At 43.9% G+C, this 18,969-nt stretch overlaps 1 protein-coding gene across 2 annotated transcripts in view; it reads left to right on the forward strand.

The window, feature by feature from the left end:
- LOC147902264 (uncharacterized) overlaps nt 1–18,969 on the forward strand; it is a 57,254-nt gene that overhangs the window by 15,599 nt on the left and 22,686 nt on the right. For both annotated transcript variants that reach the window (XM_087374967.1, XM_087374968.1), the window contains exons 2-3: nt 7,899–8,051; nt 8,136–8,252. In XM_087374967.1, coding sequence (XP_087231093.1) covers nt 7,899–8,051; nt 8,136–8,252 — 270 coding nt within the window. The remainder of the gene's footprint in view (nt 1–7,898; nt 8,052–8,135; nt 8,253–18,969) is intronic.

Consider the following 18,969-nt stretch of genomic DNA (forward strand, 5'->3'; position numbering starts at 1 on the left):
GAGGAGGTGAGGAGGGGAGTGGAAGAAAACGGAAAGGAGGGAGAGGGTGGGGAAGGAGGCGGGAAAGGGGGCGGGGTGGCAGTGGGGGAATGCAGGGAGGAGGAGGCGAAGAGGCGGGGGGGAAGAGGTGGAGAAGGCGGGGAAAGTGAGGGGGTAGCAGAAGGAGGCGGGGGGGAGGGGCAGTGGTAGCGGGAGGGAGGCCGAGGAGAAGGCTGAGGGGGGGGGGGCGGCGGAAGAGGTGGCAGAGGAGATGGCGGGGGGGAGGAGAAGGCGGTGGGATGTGGAAGAGAGGGCCGGGGGAGGCCGAGGAGAAGGCGGGGGGGCAGAAGAGAAGGCAGGGGGGGGGAGAAGGGAAGGCGGAAGAGGTGGCAGGAGGGAGAAGAAGATGGGGGGAAGGAGATGATGGGGGAGAGACGGAGGAGGAGGGCGGAGGGAGGTGGAGTAGGCTGCAGGCAGGGAGAGATGGCGGGGGGGCAGCGGGATCAGCCAGGGTGCAGCAGGGTATATGGGGGAGGAGGGCGGAGGGAGGCGGAGTAGGCTGCGGGCAGGGAGAGATGGCGGGGGGGCAGCGGGATCAGCCAGGGTGCAGCAGGGTATACTACTACGTATCCACTGGACTATTACCCTCAGCATCATTCTGTGCATGGAATGGCATCACGATGTGGTGCTCAGCAGATGCAATTTTGGAAATCTGACGTGGGATATTAGCATTGGGATTAGGAGTAATTGTCTCGTCGTCATGAACCTTATGTGTGTCATGAGCATATGCCCTAGGTCATGTAGTACCACCGGGGTCAAAGGGAAAAGAGGGGCTCCAGCCTCATGATGTTTGTTCTACATTGTTGGCACTGTTTGATTCCTCATGAGTCACATCAAGAATCGTCAGACAGCTCCACAATCATAGTAACTTGTCTGTCTTACATACTTCCATGTGTTTGAGAGTCCATTTCCGACTGCACATGAAACATAAATTTGCCTTCTGTCTGCTGTCCATGATAACCCTGGTATGCTTCTTCTAATATCTTATTTTTCTGGTACACGTTAGGATTTTCTCTCCATTTTGCATCTAGTTGTCTATAGGGCTTCACATAAGGCATTCTGCTGCCAAATGCCATACCCGGAAAATGGGGATGCTTTCAGATTTCTAGTCAAGCCATGGGAGGCATAGTTCCAGGATAGTTCTCTTGCTCCTGTTGGTCCTTGAACGAACAATGTAGATGTTGAGGATGTGTATTCTCCTATTATTATGTATGCTGAAATTGTTACTTTCAGTGCATCTGATGCACTGATTTATTGCTATCTTCTTTACCAGTGCTTGCTGGTTATGTCATGACAAGAGAAATGATTATTTAGTTAATTAATAGTCATTAGAACTTTATTATTGTTAGGTGCCAATTTGATGGTGCGGTTATATGTTTGTATTTATGATCGATCAAGCGGTGTAAATAGTACCGCCAAAACTATGTAACATTGGCCAATGATTAGTAATAAAGATGTGCACACACGAGTCTAGGTCCTAGGGGCAATAGGAAAGGGAAAGGGTGCATTAGAGTGCATTGAATGGTAGGTGCATGGGTCATAGGCTAAGGGTAGGTGTAAATGGGAAGATGGAACTTGAGTGATCTCAAGGGACATTAATGAAAGGGTATCACCCTTTCATTGTGAATCTCACGTAGCATTCTTTCTACCACATTGCATTCATCCGTCATCTCTCTCCCACCTTGCATGTAGGTCGAAAAAGAAACAAGTACTCTCACGAGGGCGCTCTTCCCCATTGGAGGGCCAATCGGCATTCAAATTCTGCATGCATTGCACACATTTGCATTTTCGAAAAGCGTGGATCTTCACATTTGGTATCAGAGCGGCGACGATCCACGAACGGGACGAGGAGAGGGCGACAGTTGTGAACGACGGAAGTCGCAAGAGAGGTTGGCGGAAAAGGATCACGATCGACCGATCTCGAGGTTCTGAGACAAGGGGTTTTTTCCTGAAAAATTTTGGCCTTCAACGGCGAACGGCGAACGGGGTGTTCTCTTTTGCCCCCCCCCCCCCCCCCCCCACATGTGAATGTACCCTTAAACCGTGAGAAAAAGGGATTCCCGTTCTACCCAACCGGAAGTCGGATCGGAATAAGATTTTAAGGGAGTGATCCACCCATCAAGTAACCCCTATAACGGTATCTAGAGCTCCAATCCGCTCAAAACAAGTAGCCCAAACGGAGCGTACCAGTTTACAGCAGAAATACAAGAAGAAAAGCTTCAAAGAGAAGGGAAAGGAGGTCATTTTAAGTGTTTTCTCAACACAAACGAAGCGGGAGTCGGATAAGTACCACCACCTCTACAACACTTGAAGTTTGCTGTAAAATAAACCTTCTTTTTTGAAATTACAGCAAGACATTTTCTCTCTTGTATTAATAAAAGGAAAGAATGGAAGGGGAAGGGACGTATAACAATGAACTTATTCCTTTTCCTCCATTACCCCAAGGAGAGAGAGAAAGAACACCTTCACCCCCTCTTGAAGAGGATGGATTAGGTGAGAGTTATACACATCTTGAGTATGATAACCCACAAATAGATTTACAGCAGTCTCTCCTTCAAGAACCTACTGATAGGGAGTTCTCCGTTGCAATTTTCTGACTGCCGCAGTTTCCACCCCTGCAAATAGTCTCGCTCATTCCTTGCTTCTACTGTGGGGTCCGGAAGCACAGGGAGACTTCACCAGCCAAGAACAAGGTGATGAGTTCACACCTTTAACTCAAAACCCAATACACATGGATTCTAATCCAAGTGCAAGAGGAAGAGAGGAGACTCCTGTTGATAAGCTGGTTTTCCAGCTTAGCAATATGATTGAGCAGTCCATTATGACAAGATTAGGGACTAAGAGGACTTTAAACTTCGGGGATGAAGAGTTGAGTAACCCTTCTAAGAGGTCCAAATTCCAACCGCGAGAGAGAATTGAGTTCCCCAAATATGATGGGGCAAGGGAGGCTGACAAAATCCTCAATTGGATTCGTCATTTTGAGCTATACTTTGCCCATCAAGACAAGACCGAGCAAGAGAAGCTTGCTCTTGCCACATTGCATCTGCAGAAGGATGCTCTAATGTGGTGGTCCTTGTCACAAACAGGAAAAGAGCCTATTCATGAATGGGCTAAATTTGTGGAGCAACTAAAAACCACTTTCATGCCACCGAGGCATGAAGAGAACCTAACCTTTCGTTGGGAGAGGTTTAGGCAGTTCGATAATGAGAGTAATGCAGATTTTACAGCCAGATTTTGGAAACTCTCTCTAGAGTTACCCGAAAAGAGTGAGGAAGATAGGAGAAAGAAGTATTTAGCAGCTTTAAGCCCAAAAGTAAGGTACGAGGTTGAAATGTTTAGCCCGACCACGCTTAAGGACCTCACTAAGCTGGCTGAAATAGCCGAGAGAAAATTGAATCCTCGTAAACCCTTCAATAAGGAGTATGGGTCATCATCTAAGACCAATAATATACCCACTTTTAGGAAACCAAACCGGTTTAAGAATAATAAAGGGAAGGGTAAAGCTCTTGTAAGGAATGTGAATAGCCAATCACGTCCTGGATGGGTGCCATTTCCTTCTATGACTGACGAAGAGAAGAGGAAGTTGATTAAGGAAGGAAAATGTTTCGGTTGTAAGAAACATAAGCCAGGGCACGTATGGCATAAGTGTCCCGTTCTCTTGGCTAAGATTGCCAAGACGAATTCAGTAAAAGGGAAAGCCAAGGCATCCAAGCAGGAGGGTGAGGCTTCTACCTTGTCACCCTCGAAATCTACTGTGACTATTGAGCCAATAGTGAATGCTGTCCATTCAGCCAATACCTTTGGGCCTCATGATCTTTTTAAGGTGTATGGATTCGTGAATGGACAGAGAATAGTGGTTCTCCTAGATGATGGATGTAATTATGACTTAGTAAGTGATAGATTGGCAAAATTACTCCATCTTAAACCAGAACCTATAAAAAACATGTCGCTTTCAGGAGCTTTTAGGGGACACAATGAAGAAGACACATCCATAGTACGAAATATTCCTTTTCGTATACAAAAATATAGAGATCGAAGGGATTTTCTAGTAGCCCCTTTACAAGACGTTGACATGATACTAGGTAAACCATGGCGGTATGATTTTAACCCTGCTATTCATCCTCATACTCATCATTGTTGCTTTGTACATAAGGATGAAAACATAAGGATCGTAGGGGATCGGGACGTGTATACAATTCCATTGATTACTCCTACCCAAGCCAAAAGATTGGTAAAAAGAGGGGTAGATTGTAATCTTGTGTATATACGGGATTCACGAGATCTTCATATCTCAAAAGAAGATCGGAAGAGAAATGAGTTCCTTAGAGCTTATGAGGATCGATTTTCAAGAGATGACTCATTCGAATTGCCCATGGAGAGAGAAGATGATCATGCCATAGACTTAGAGCCAGGAGCTTCCCCTCCATGTAGAGCCCCATATAGGATGAACAGGATAGAAATGGAGGAGGTAGAAAAACAAATTGAAGATCTGTTGCAAAAAGGCCTGATTCGACCAAGCAGTTCTCCATTTGGAGCACCTGTATTATTGGTTAAGAAGAAGGATGAATCATATCGTATGTGTATAGATTACCGTGCTTTGAATAAACTTACGATTAAGAACCGGTATCCGATTCCAAGAGTGGATGATTTATTGGATATGCTTAAAGGTGCTAAAGTTTTTAGCAAATTGGATTTGAAATCTGGTTATCATCAACTTCGTATGAAAGCTGGGCATGAACATAAGACAGCTTTTCGCACTCTCACTGGACATTATGAGTTTTTGGTCATGCCTTTTGGCCTAACTAATGCTCCAGCCACTTTTATAGGCTGATGAGAAGGGTTTTGCGACCCTACTTGGGAAAATTTGTCATAGTCTTTTTTGATGACATTTTAGTGTTCAGCCAGAATGAGGAAGAGCATAAGGATCACCTTGCTAAGGTGATGGAGCTCCTAAGGAAGGATCGATTGTTCCTAAATATCAAGAAGAGTGAGTTCTTCAAGACAGAAATAGAGTATTTGGGACACATTGTGTCTGCCGAGGGAATTCGGGTTGACCCTAAAAAGGTCAAGGCCATAATTGAATGGCCAATACCCAAAAACTTACATGAGCTGAGATCCTTCCTAGGGATGTGTAGTTATTATCGCAGATTCATTAAGAATTTTGCACGTCTTGCTTCCCCACTAACAGATTTGTTGAAGAAGCATTCCTTGTATGAGTGGGGAGAGGTTCACCAAGTAGCTTTTGAGGAGCTTAAGAGAACATTAGTGACTGCACCAGTATTAACACTTCCGGACATGGACAAAGAGTTCTTTGTTGTATGTACGGATGCTAGTGGTACCTCGATTGGGGCAGTGTTGATGCAAGGAGGGCATCCCATTGCTTATGAGAGTAGAAAACTTCAAGGGGCTGAATTGAAATATATCACGTATGAGAAGGAGTTATTGGCAGTCATTCATGCTCTAAAGTTATGGAAGCATTATTTATATGGTTCTGCTTTCAAGATTAAGACTGACCATCAAAGTATCAAGCACTTGTTCTCTCAACCCATTGTCTCTTCAAGACAAATCAAATGGGCTGAATATATTCAATCCTTTGGGCAACCAAATATCGAATATCAGCCGGGAAAGGAGAATTTAGTAGCTGATGCTTTGAGTAGACGGCCCCAAGTTAATCACGTTTCTGTGATTAAGGAGAAATCATTAGGAGCAATGGTTGAAGCTTATCCTTTAGATGAGGACTTCGCTGACATTTATGGGAAGATTCAACGTAATGAGGTTGGGGATTTAGAAGCTTATTCCATCGTGGATGGATACTTATTTTTGGGACGTGCCATATGTGTACCCAAAACATTTCGGTATCTAGTCATGAGTGAGTTACATGCGAGTCCATATTCTGGACATAGAGGTATTAGAGGAACCATTGACAATATTGAGAGATACTTCCATTGGCCTAAACTTCGCAAAGAAGTTTCGACCTTTGTTCAACAATGTGACGTATGTCAGCGCATTAAATCTGACACAAGTAAGACTGCTGGTCTTTTGCAGCCTTTGCCTATTCCTTCGGAAAGGTGGGAACACATTACAATGGATTTTGTGTCTGGTTTCCCCAAGGTTGGTCAGTTTGAGCAGATTTTCACTGTTATAGATAGGCTGAGTAAACAAGCTCATTTTATTCCCTGTAAAAAAGAGTTGTCTGCTCCTGAAACAGCAAGGTTATTCATTAGGGAAATCTTCAGGTTACATGGGTTACCAAAATCCATTGTATCCGATAATGATGGCCGTTTCATTAGCAACTTTTGGACAGCTCTATTAGAGAATCTCGGAACCAAACTGAAATTTACTACAGCCTTCCATCCTCAAGGAGATGGACAAAGTGAGAATGCCAATCAAACCATAATTACTTTACTTCGAGCTTATGTCCATGACCAACCTAGAAGGTGGCCAGAGTTCTTACCCATGTTAGAGTTTGCTTATAATAACACTGTACATACTTCCACCAAGAAAGCCCCATTTGAAATCATCTATGGGCAATGTTTACCCACTCCAATAACACACTTGGGGGAGCGAATTTTTGCCGCTGACCAGTTTGCTGAGGATATGTCACAGGTTATTGAGCAGGTAAAAGAACATATTAAGAAGGCCCAGGTTCAACAATCCAAGGCAGCCAATAAAAAAAGAAAAGAAGTTTATTACAAGGAGGATGATTGGGTTTTATTGAAGATTGATAAAAGAAGAATCAAGTCAGTGAGAGGAAGTACCAAACATGTCAAGCTAGCACCGAAGTTTTATGGTCCATTTCAGATTTCAGCAGCTTTATATCCAGAAGAAGGATCCAGAGCGTATGAGCTGAAGTTACCAGCCCACTGGCGTATGAAGAACATCTTTCATGTGAGCAATTTGAAGAGATACCATGGCGATACTTCTGCGTTTTTGGATACTCAGCAGCAAGAAGAACCTGAACTTGAAGATGGGACTGAAGTTCTTACTCCGGAACAGATCGTATACCATAAAGAGAAGAGTACTCGTGGAAAGAAGAGATATATGTATTTACTGAAGTTTAAAAACCAGCCAGCTAGTGATGCACAATGGATGGAAGAAGAGTTCTTTACAGATTTTCCACAGATACTCGCAGATTACAAAGAGGCGATGCAATGGCAGAAGTAACAAGAGAAAGTGCACATAAGAGGAAGAGACAAGCAATAATCCAGAAGAGGACTTCTGCTCATTCAAGCAGGAGGGAGTGTCATGACAAGAGAAATGATTATTTAGTTAATTAATAGTCATTAGAACTTTATTATTGTTAGGCGCCAATTTGATGGTGCGGTTATATGTTTGTATTTATGATCGATCAAGCGGTGTAAATAGTACCGCCAAAACTATGTAACATTGGCCAATGATTAGTAATAAAGATGTGCACACACGAGTCTAGGTCCTAGGGGCAATAGGAAAGGGAAAGGGTGCATTAGAGTGCATTGAATGGTAGGTGCATGGGTCATAGGCTAAGGGTAGGTGTAAATGGGAAGATGGAACTTGAGTGATCTCAAGGGACATTAATGAAAGGGTATCACCCTTTCATTGTGAATCTCATGTAGCATTCTTTCTACCACATTGCATTCATCCGTCATCTCTCTCCCACCTTGCATGTAGGTCAAAAAAGAAACAAGTACTCTCACGAGGGCGCTCTTCCCCATTGGAGGGCCAATCGGCATTCAAATTCTGCATGCATTGCACACATTTGCATTTTCGAAAAGCGTGGATCTTCACAGGTTATGTGCAAGAGAGGATTGTTCTATAAGGTAAATGAATGTTTTGTTTCATTATTAAAAATTTCAATCTGAGTATAAGTTGTATTGTATCAGGTGGCAGCAGCACATCGAGTTGAGAGGCCTTACTCTTCAGTGTTAATAGTTCCCACAGGAGTCGGTGCTAGCATTGGTGGTTTTGCTGGTGATGCGCTGCCTGTTGCCCGGGCAATGGCTTCCATATCTGATTGCTTAGTAACACATCCAAATGTGAGATTCTTTTACATATACCTTCAGCATGTTTGATGTGATGCTCAAATCAAACCGGCTCCTTACTTTTGGGATATTTTACAGGTGCTTAATGCAGCAATGCTGTATTGGCCTATGCCCAACACTTTGTATGTTGAAGGATTTGCTCTTGATCGTTTTGCTGAAGGCGAGTGGGGACTTGCACCGGTCCATCAAAACAAGGTGAACGTAGACTTGCGTGATCTTTTTCAAGGTGCCTTAAATGGATACTTATGTTGTACCAAATGTCAACTGTATGAGGAATTTTGTGAGTAAGCCTCATATAGTGTGGGAGGGACTGACTGCTGCCCAAGAGGAAACAAGGAAAGCTGTATTGCTAAAGCAAATGCCATATAATTAATTTAGTACAAACCAGTATGCCTCTCTACTCAGTGGGCAACAAATCCTCAAAGATGCTTTCGTTCTAGCCACCACTTACAACTACTAAGCCTTCTAACTAACCCTGTGCTATAATCAACCATTCACACAGAAAGGCTTTCATTAGAATTGCGTTGAGATGGCTTTGAAGAATTGCATGTTTGCCTCCAAATTGGATCTGTTTTGCTGGTAGGAGAGGCGTACCAACCAGCTTTTTGCAAAAAGGTGCTATAAATGGCTCCCCGATTGCCAGTATGCCTCATTGTTTGGTAATTGCTCCCATTTGACAAGGTATTTTATCAAGACTATGCCAGAGAGTAAGCTGGTATGATCACTGTCGGTATTATACTTGACCATCCTTGACCAGTGACTATGCTCTATATTATACGCCATTGTGGCTGTCATCATACATGTCCTGTGGAAGTGCATCATTAAACACATCATATGCAAGTAACGAGTGTTGGATTTTAGATGGTCACCTCCCCATTTGTAAGCTCCCATATGAGGGGAGCGTGGGGGAGGTGGGTCATGATAGGATGGGGCTGCCACATTGTGTCACGGGGACGTGAATTTCATGTGTAGCTAACCCCGTGGCTACTTCCGGGTCACTTTGGCTGAGGGGGCTGGCCTAGAGGAAGCACCCACTTCCTAGAAGTCCCTTGTCCAATTTTCAGTTCACCTACTAGGCCCAAATGCTAGGGGTTGAGGGGTCCAAAGGATAGGCCCAAGAGAGACCAATGTTTCATTGGTTTAGAGGGTTAGGATTTTAATGTGAGGGGCAAACCAATGTTTCATTGGTTTTGGTGGGTTAGAGCATTAATGAGGGGGCCACGTGGCAGCCCCTCATGCATGCCCACCTACCCTTTCCTCTCCCTCTAAGGCATACGTTTTTTACGTTTGTACTTGGGGCTGCTCCATGCATTCTGAAGCTGAAATCTTCGCCACAAAAACACTCTGCAAACACTCTCTCTCTTGCTCTCCCTCTCTCCCTCTCTCTACAGATACACTAGGGCCCAGGACAATCGTCGGGCTGGACCCCCCTGAAGGTTTTTATTCATCAAGAGATCAGAGTACAAGAGTTCAGCGTAGAGCTGCTCCTTACCAATTCAAAACGTGAATTCATTTTACAAGAGCTTCAAGTTCATTTCAAAATGGCAACATGCCACTTATCTAAAATCTAGACTAAGTCCTATTACATGCCTCTAAGGGCAATTTTTGGGGTCTTCGTAGCACTTGGTCACGCGGGTGGCCTTTGAAATACTCGCTATGCTCCAAATTACTTGGGTCTTTAGCCCCTCATAGTACCTGGAACAATTAATTAAAGCGCACCACCACGGCACCCATTAATTGTTAGCTCTTTGCGTGCAAATAATAAACTGTGGACTAATCCTAGTCACAGGTGGGCGTCCCCATTGAACAAACATGTGAACAAAACATAGAACACAATTCTTGGTCGATCGAAGTCAACCCTCTTGGTTGTAATTAAGGAGCTTTGACCAATGGTCGTGGCGCCTTAATTATGGCCAAGTCTCTCCAAGTGAAGCTGGCACATCTCTCCAACCGAAGCTGGCACAGCTTGGTTAACTGTAGTTAATCCTTTTGGCGTATGCCAAGTCTCGTTGACTGAACTCAACACTCTTTGACCGTAGTCAGCTTTGTGGTTCTCTGGTTAACCGTAGTTAACTCTCTTGATAATAAACCAAGTCTCTCTGACCGAAGTCAGGCTTACTTGACCAGAGTCAAGTATCTTTGACTGTAGTCACTTCTTTGACCATCAAAAGAACTCTTTGACCATAATTAACACATATGAAAACTCTTTAATTATGATCAGATAAATGGTCAACTGTACTTGGACTTAGGATATTTACATTGTGGTGACATCCCCTTGGCTTCTATTGAGTTGACCTCAACTGAAAAGCTTCTTTGTAAACATCCAAAAGCTGTGGATGATTGGACAACATGTCTTCATCCATCCACTTGGCATCCAATGCTGTATAAGTCTTGAATTTTACAAGATACCTGTAAAACTCCTTGCCCTGAGGGCCTTTGCGTACAGTATGGTACACAATTTGCTTTGGCTGAAGGACTTCCTCTAGCTCATCCACTTCTGGTGGATCCTCTGATATTGGCTCTGTAGGCTCTGGCCCCTGAAATTTCTTTAGAAGACTCACATGGAATGCATTGTGAATCCTCCAATGCTCTGGTAATGCCAACCTGTATGCAACCTCATTTATTCTTTCTGTAACCTTGAAAGGGCCATAGTACCTGGAAGATAACTTTGCATACACTTTCTGTTTGCCTTTAAACTTGCGGAGCCTAGCTTTCTCGAACTTCAAAAGTACCCAATCCCCTTCCTTGAGATTTAACTGTCTCCTATGCTTATCTGCAGCTCTTTTATCCTTTTCTTGAGACCTTTCAATTGCTGTACGGACTTGGCTGAAAGCTGTTTGGAGGTCTCTCACAAACTGATCAGCTGCAATCACCTTCCCATAAATGACCTCAAAGAGGGCTTTCCTTGTAGAGATGTGTATTGTATTATTGTAAGCAAACTCTACCAATGGTAGGTACTTTTCCCAGTCTGAACCTTGGTCACCCACGTATCATTTCAGCATATCCAATGCTGTAGAATTTGCTACTTCACTTTGACCATCTGTCTGGGGATGGAAAGAAGAAGAAAATTTCAGATTTGTTCCCATATTATCAAATAAAGCTTTCTAGAATAGACTGGTCATTCTGGGATCTCAATCACTGACAATGGACTTAGGCATACCATGGTGCTTAAAGATGTGTGCCATGAAAAGCTTAGCCATATGATCTGCCTTCATGGTTTTGCGAACCGGAATGAAATGAGCTTGCTTGCTGAATCTATCAATGATAGTTCAAATCCCATCATTCCTTGACTTTGATCTTGGCAAATAAAAAATGAAGTCCATTGCAGGTGCCTTCCGTTTATCATACTTCACTTTTTGACACGTAAGGCATTCAGTAATAACGAACTGATGTATATCTTTCCACATCCCTGGCCAAAAGAAATACCTCTCTAGTGCTTGAGTTGTTGCTGTAATTCCTCTATGTCCAGCATAGGGAGGTGCATGGTATTCCTCCAAAATCTTTTTCCTCATCTCTTGGGTGATGCATAGGCAGTCATCTTTCATTAAATACCCATCTTTCAGGGAATAGTGACTGGTGGACTGCCCCTCTTGCATTTGCTGTAAAATCTCACCAAAATCTGCATCATTAGCATATTGCTCCCTCATATCTTCTAGGTCCTGATGATAAGCAATAGTTACATTGTTGACCTGGGGTCCTCGGGACAAAGCATCTGCCACTCTGTTCCGAACTCCTGGGGTATGGACAATCTGAAAATGATACATTGACAGCATATTTGCCCATTTCATATGCTTCTCGGGAGCCGGAAAGTTTTGTCTGAGTCAAAAAGTATCTCAGACTTTGGTGATCTGTAAAATCTGCACCTAAAAGATAATGCTTCCAAGTATGGATGGCATGACTACAGCCAATAACTCTTTCTCATAGATTCGCAAATATCTCTCTGCATCCCGGAGTCTCCTGCTCTCATAGGCCACTACATGACCATTCTGATGCAATGCAGCCCCAACAGATTCCCCACAAGCATCACAATCCACTGATTGATACAAATCATGAACTATTAAGATTGGCTCTGTGGTCAGTCTCTCTTTGAGTGTGATGAATGCTGTCTTTTGAGGAATTCCCCATCTGAAAGCTGCATTTTTCTTATTAAGATCGTGGAGTGGAGCGGCTATATCCGCAAAATGCCTGATAAATCTTTTGTAGTAAGAACACAGGCCTTGGAAACTTTGATCTTCATGCACAGTTTTCAGCTCTGGCCATTCTTGAATGGCACGGATCTTTGCTGGATCCATTCGTATCCCATCTTTGGATATTATATGCCGCAAGTAATGGAAGAATTTACTTTTCTTGCTGTTTGCATAGAGCTGATGATTTCTCAGCTCTTGAAACACTATAGCAAGATGTTCCTTGTGCTTTTCTTGGGACTTAGAAAAGACAATTATGTCATCGAAGAAGGTACCAGTGAACTGTCTGTAGGGTCGGAAGATACGATCCATCATCCTATTGAAAGTAGCTTGGGCATTTGTCAATCCAAAAGGCATCACCAGATACTCATACGACCCAAAAGTAGTGCGGAATGTTGCCTTGTGCATATCCTGAGGCTGTATCCTCACTTGGTGATAGCCACTCTTTAAATCTATCCTGCTGAAAACTGAAGCTCCATTTAACTGATCCAGCACATCATCAATGCACGGAACATGGAATCTATTCTTGATCACTTATTTCAGCGGGCATTTCCATATCTCTCTTTTACAAAAACCATGTAAGCTGAAACTGCAGACTTTAATTCTTTTCCAATAGAACTATTTGATACAATGGGAATAGTTTTCCCTCTATTCCTAGCAACCACACGATGTACTTTGCCCCTATGTACAAACTCCAACACTCTTTCAGGAAGAGTCAACTTCACTGCCTTGCGATGAAACTAAGGCATACCCAAGACTACATCATGATGTTTCAGTGATATAACTCTGTACATGAAGACGGAGCTTCCCTATCAAGGGAGTGACTGGCACAGGGTTCCCACAGAACATCTGATCGGCATCCAAAGCCCTGCCCAACTCCTCCGTCTTTATTCCCAGCCTCAAGGCTAGATTCTCTGATATAAAGTTATCAGTAGCCCCTGGATCAAATAATATCAGCGCTTGCTGGTCTCTGACTTTGCCCCAAGATAGCAGCAATTCTTGTTCCTCTAGGTTTGAAACATGACCTAGTCAGGAATTCCTCCTGCCATTGGCTTTTGCGGTCCCCATGGCTTCTTTGACTCTTTTCTCTTCGAAGTTGAAGGCTTTTCTGGACACTGGGCAGCCACATGCCCCTCTTTGCCGCACTTGAAGCATTTACCCTCTTTCCTGAAAGTTTCAATCTGTTCAGGTGTAAAATGTGGCCTTCCCTTATAGGGCTTTTGCACCTAGGTTCCCCTCACCTTCTGAGGCTGAAATCCCCTCTTTTGAGCCTTGGGAAACTCTCTTGTTTCAAACTTGGGGGTCACTGGCTTTTTATCCCCCAGTAACCCTGCCTGTAGTGAAGGCACACTGGTAGGATCCTGCATGTGCATGAGACTAGCCACATTGGATGAATGCATAAGATATGATATTTCTTTAATATCTTTGGTGTTCTCTTGGGCTTGTATCTTTGGAGTGAGTCCTGCCCTGTACTTCTGAGTTGAGTCTTGTCATAAATATTCTTGAAAGGCGAAACCTGCAAGTATGCGTCCCAAAACTTATGGTTGTAAGACTCAACTGTATCTTGTGCTTCCATATGAATGCTTTCCCACCCCAGAAGGACATGATCCCGAAACTGTTTGGGAATAAACTGTCTATAGAAAGCTTTCTTGAAGTCCTTCCATTTCCTGGGGGTTACATAGTTGGCTGTTTTAGCTATCCACCATGCACTGGCTGTACCAATCAAGTGTAAACCAACCATATGGAGCTTTGAGGACTCACTGAAATTTTTCAGGCTGAAGGCAGCAGCAAACTGTCTTATGAACTGCATAGCCTTTTCAGCTTGGCCGGATGCGTCAATTTTACGAGCAAAAACCTATGAGCAAGTTTATACGAGCGTGTTTTTCAAGAGATTTTAAAAATAGTATTTCTTTAGGAAACATGGTTTTTACACTTTTATTTTCATTAGAACTAGATTCCTTTATCATAAAAATATACAAACTAGTCACTCATTCATTTTTACATAATATAAATCTTCTTATTCATAGACATCCCTTTGTACCCTTGTTATTACCTCAAAAAAGTATTGAAAAATAATTCATTTAAGAAACGCCCCTCATAATCACTCTCAATATAATAATATTATACATAAATAATTACTTATTAAACACATTTATATCATATGGCAATATCTTTCAAGTGTTTTTATAGTATTAATAACAAGATATTTATGGACATGTTTCTATAGAAGTTTAAATTACTGTAAATAAGTATTAACTTGGGCTTATATATCACTCTCATAAAATACATGTAATATTTAATACTATATATGCAAGGTTTTCCAAAATATAACCCCATAGATGTGCTCGAATGGGGTTTTCCGATCATTTTGAGTGGTTGAATGACTATATTTGGAGATTGGATGTGAAAGTTATGTCACTTTTAAAAGTGCTGTCCAAGGTAGTTTCGCCAGCGAAACTACCTTGAAAGACCTTGTTCAAAGGGGTTTTGCTGGCAAAACTACCTTGATGGCTTGCTTCACTGAGTTTTCTTTGGAGAAACCCTTTCATGAAGATAGGTTGAGAGAGGTTTTTCAATGTCACCCCCTATTAAGTAAAAAGTTGTAAGAAGGATCATAAGGGAATTTTCATAGAGAAGTCTACTCTACATGTGGGTTTCTTCAAAAGCCATCCCATTATGTTCTCACCATTCCCAAAGATTCACATAAATATTCGTGTATAAAATAGACATTCTTATAATACTTTTCATATTTCTAAGTGAAACTATGTTTTCTTTTGATCCTTTTTTGTCATATTTTTGCATAGTTGGAAGCTTTTTTTTTCCTTCGCTCGGACGCTCGGAAGATTTCGCTCGGAAAATGCTCGTCCCCAGCTTGGCCATACTGGCCATTGTAAGTGGCAAATCTTACTGACTTCCCACCGTCCTTGAATTCTTTAGTATCTGCCTTCCTGCTGGACTTCTTCTTCTTCTTCTTTGACACTGATGATCCCGAAGAAGGAGGTGATGTTGAGGATGAGGTAGAGCTAGAAGATGAAGACGAACTGGATGAATTGTGATGATGCTTCGCCTTTTTCTTCTTGGGAAGAGGACCTACTCTTTTTCTCTTTTTGCCCACCACTTCTTCCTGATCTGCTCCAGAGGGAGGCTTTTTTGGCTTTCCCTCAAAAAGAGGTTGTACCATCCTGCGAAACAAGGGATCGCTTGTTGCCTCTTCCAACTGAGTAATCAACTCTCTGTAGGCATTCTCTTTATTTATCTATATAGCTTCAACCTGCTGTACTTGGTTAGACTCTGCCATTCCCTCATGGGATGATTGGGCATGCTGTTGTGAAGCCATCTCTGCAATTTTTCTGAGATCTGCAACTCTCTCACACACACTGTAAGCAACTGATGCACTCAGCCTTTGCTTTTCTAAGAGAAAGTACCTCAACAAGAGGTGTCTTGCATTCACAACTTGTGCCAGTAATGGGCTGTCAATTCAAAGCATATACATACAAAGTGGCCAAAGCATCAACGATTGTGTTGCCCCTTTCCTGGTTTCTGCAAAAAGCACTCAGAATGCATTTGGTTTGTCTTTCTTGTGCACAAAAGCATGCATTTTCTCTTTTCTGCAAATCTCTGATTTTACTGTGTTTCTGCTGCTTTACTGACCGTAAAAGTCTGACAGATCAGTGAAAATTGATGGCCAGAACTGTCTCTGCAACTGTCTTTATTTTTTTTTGGGTTTTTTTTTTTTTGGGGACAGTAACCGGATGGGTAACCGGCTGGTTACACTAACCAGACTAGTTCTGGTCTGGTTTGGTTGGCTCCCAACTGAACTCAACCCACTGTAGTCTAGTTAACCAACTATGGTCTGGTTAACTACAGCCAAGGTTAGTTGGTCAAACATGGTTTGTCTAACCAGTTTGGTTTGGTTAGACCAACTAATTGAACCTCTAACCAAGGTTAACTAACCAAAGTTAACTTACCCACTGGTTTGCCACATCAGCTTGCCACGTGTCTTGCCACATCATTTGCTGAGTTGGCTGCCATGTCAGCAGTGTGCCACGCCATTCACCTACCATGTCGGCATTTGAGCTGGTTGCCACGTGTACTGCCACCTTGTCTGCCACGTTAGCACTGTTAAGTACACTGCCATGTCAGCTCGCACGTGTCAGCACCACGTAAACATCTGCATAGGCCTATGCCACGTGTACTCGGAGCTGGCACTGACCAAGGTACTAGAAACTAACCAGGGTACGGTTAGTAAAACTCCAGAACCAGGTCGCGTTGAGAGCCTTCGCCAATCTTGCGTTTCTTCTCAGCTCGCGCCTACGTGAAGATTTCAGCGCACGTGAAGGTCTGTATGTGAGAAGATCTTTCTCATGGAGGGGTGTTGGTTGCTTTCCTAAAAGCCCACAAGACTCGCCGTCCTTGCTGAAATGCTTACGACCCTCAAACGGAATTGTGGTCATCTCGACTAAGGCATCCCGTTGGTCATCGCTGAAAAACACCTTGCGCTACCTCAAAGCTGATGGTTGTGCGAAGGTTTCTCTAAATCTTCAGGCGTGCACCCGTGCTCTCTACAAGTTCTTCCTTCGGATAATTGTGGGCAGAAGTATTTGGAACTTTGCGCAAAGGATTAACGTTGTCCATTTCCTCCGTCCATCGCGTCATGCATCTCTGTCCTGTGGGTAGCCAGTGTGCCACTGATTCTCCGCCCGATTGTCACGTAATCATTTACTCTGGCCTCTCTCTCCGAGGAAACGTGTAAACCCATGCTGACTACTAGCTTAGCTTGCTAGGTACGCCACATCCCATGCATGTTAGCGGGCCTTATGCAAGCAATGGACGTGGCTCTATTCGTGCTATCCTGCCAATCTGCACACCTGTTTGCAAATCAAATGCAAGAAGCGTTCTTTTCCCCTTGATCGCTCCCACCATGAAAGGCAGGGAGGTCCCTTAAGCTCTCATACCAATGAAATCTTCACCACAAAAACACTCTGCAAACACTCTCTCTCTTGTCGCCTACCTTGTTTGGCCTCTACATTGACGAGCTTGAGACAGTGATGCAGACAGAGGGGGGTGTAGGTTGCTCTCTTGCGGGCACGTTGATCCAGATTTTGCTCTATGCAGATGATGTGGCTCTCTTGTCTTCCTCAGCAGAGGAGCTTTAGAGACACCTAGACGCACTACAGTCCTTTTGTGAGTCTCATGATTTGAAGGTCAACCTGGGTAAAACCAAGGTCATGATCTTCAATACATCTCAAGTCATCATGCGTCAGGAGCAGTTCACATTTGCGGGGTCATCTGTTGAGATAGTGTCATCATACACTTATCTTGGGGTTATCTTCTCCGGACCGAGCTTCACTATGAGACCCGCGATGCAGGCACGCTTGAGTAGAGGGTATGCCTCATTGGCCAGGCTAGAGAGGCAGTGCTTCCGCTCACACTTTCAGGATCCACGCACCAAGGGGTTGCTTTTTGACTCCTTGGCTCGCCCAGCGGGGATGTACGACAGCCGTTGTTGGGGGCGAGACTTGTCGGATACAGAGTGGGCCCGTGTGGAGCAGCTACAGGTTCTCATGCTATCATGGATGATTCGTGGTAAGTCATCCGTTCCTCACCAGATCATTCAGGCTGAGTTTTGGTCACCCCCTTTACAACTAGATGCTGCATTTCAGGTCATCACATATCTGTACCGAGTTAGGGAATATGGGGATTATACCTCGGGGCATAGCAGGCTACCATGGATAGCTCTATCCTCTTTCATGGCACTTGTAGCAGGAGGAGATCAGAGGTGCTGGTATGCATGTACAGAGAGATGGTTTGAGCGACTGGGGCTCCACATGGATAGACTACCTCCCTTCGAGTAAAGCATGGATGCTCCGTTCTCTCCCCTCTTATCACACGAGGTTAACCAGGTTATCCGTGAGGATCTACTATAGCTACACACTTTTCGCACCTGGTTGGAACCGAGTAAACTCCCAATGAAGCTTAGCTTCTACAGCGATCACTTCTTACATATCACAGCGGAGGGTTTCATTGACCCACCAGGATACACATAGATTCACATATCCCACTCGATGAGAATCTCTCTTGGGTAGTTCCGGGTAGTGTCCTCGAATCTCATAGTAGGCTGGGCAAACACAAAGGAAATGCTCCTCTGTCTCACCCGCCCCCAACGTACATAGCGTGCAGATCCGTTGCTCTCTAGGTATACCCGCTGCTCTCCCTGCCTCAATCCTCAGCTGATGGGATGAAACCCGCATCTGACCAATGGCAATCCTCAGTGCATGAGATGCTCCTCTATCCTCGAGATACTGGGGTCTGATAACGAACCCCTCCTCTGATACTCGTAGGAAGTGGTCGCGATAGAACTGGGTCTTGGTGGGGAGTTCTTGGTCCTCCCCCCAAGTCTGGGATGTGTGAAGCTGGAGGAGGTCTAACCGTGTAATACGGTTGATCTCATCTTGCGGGATCAACTCAGGAGATTGAAAGGGGGGAAGTCTATCCCTCTGGATATCGTGCCTGGCAAGCCATGTAGATATGCGTGCATACCATGTGTCTGCCCGGCTCTTTGCGAGTCGTCTGAATGACTCTAGGGCCAATCTTGAAAGTCTCCAATGGGGTAAGTCCCACACCCTGTGGATGAAAGTCACTGTCTGAAAGATGGCATCAACCTGGAGAGGTGTCATGGCGAACTCTGCCTGTACTATCTCATGTGGAACTGAGGGCTTACATCGGAT

The sequence above is a fragment of the Dipteris shenzhenensis genome, chromosome 5 (assembly GCF_047967505.1).
Source record: "Dipteris shenzhenensis isolate YYH24624 ecotype China chromosome 5, Dip_SZ_1.0, whole genome shotgun sequence".
Lineage (NCBI taxonomy): Eukaryota > Viridiplantae > Streptophyta > Polypodiopsida > Gleicheniales > Dipteridaceae > Dipteris > Dipteris shenzhenensis.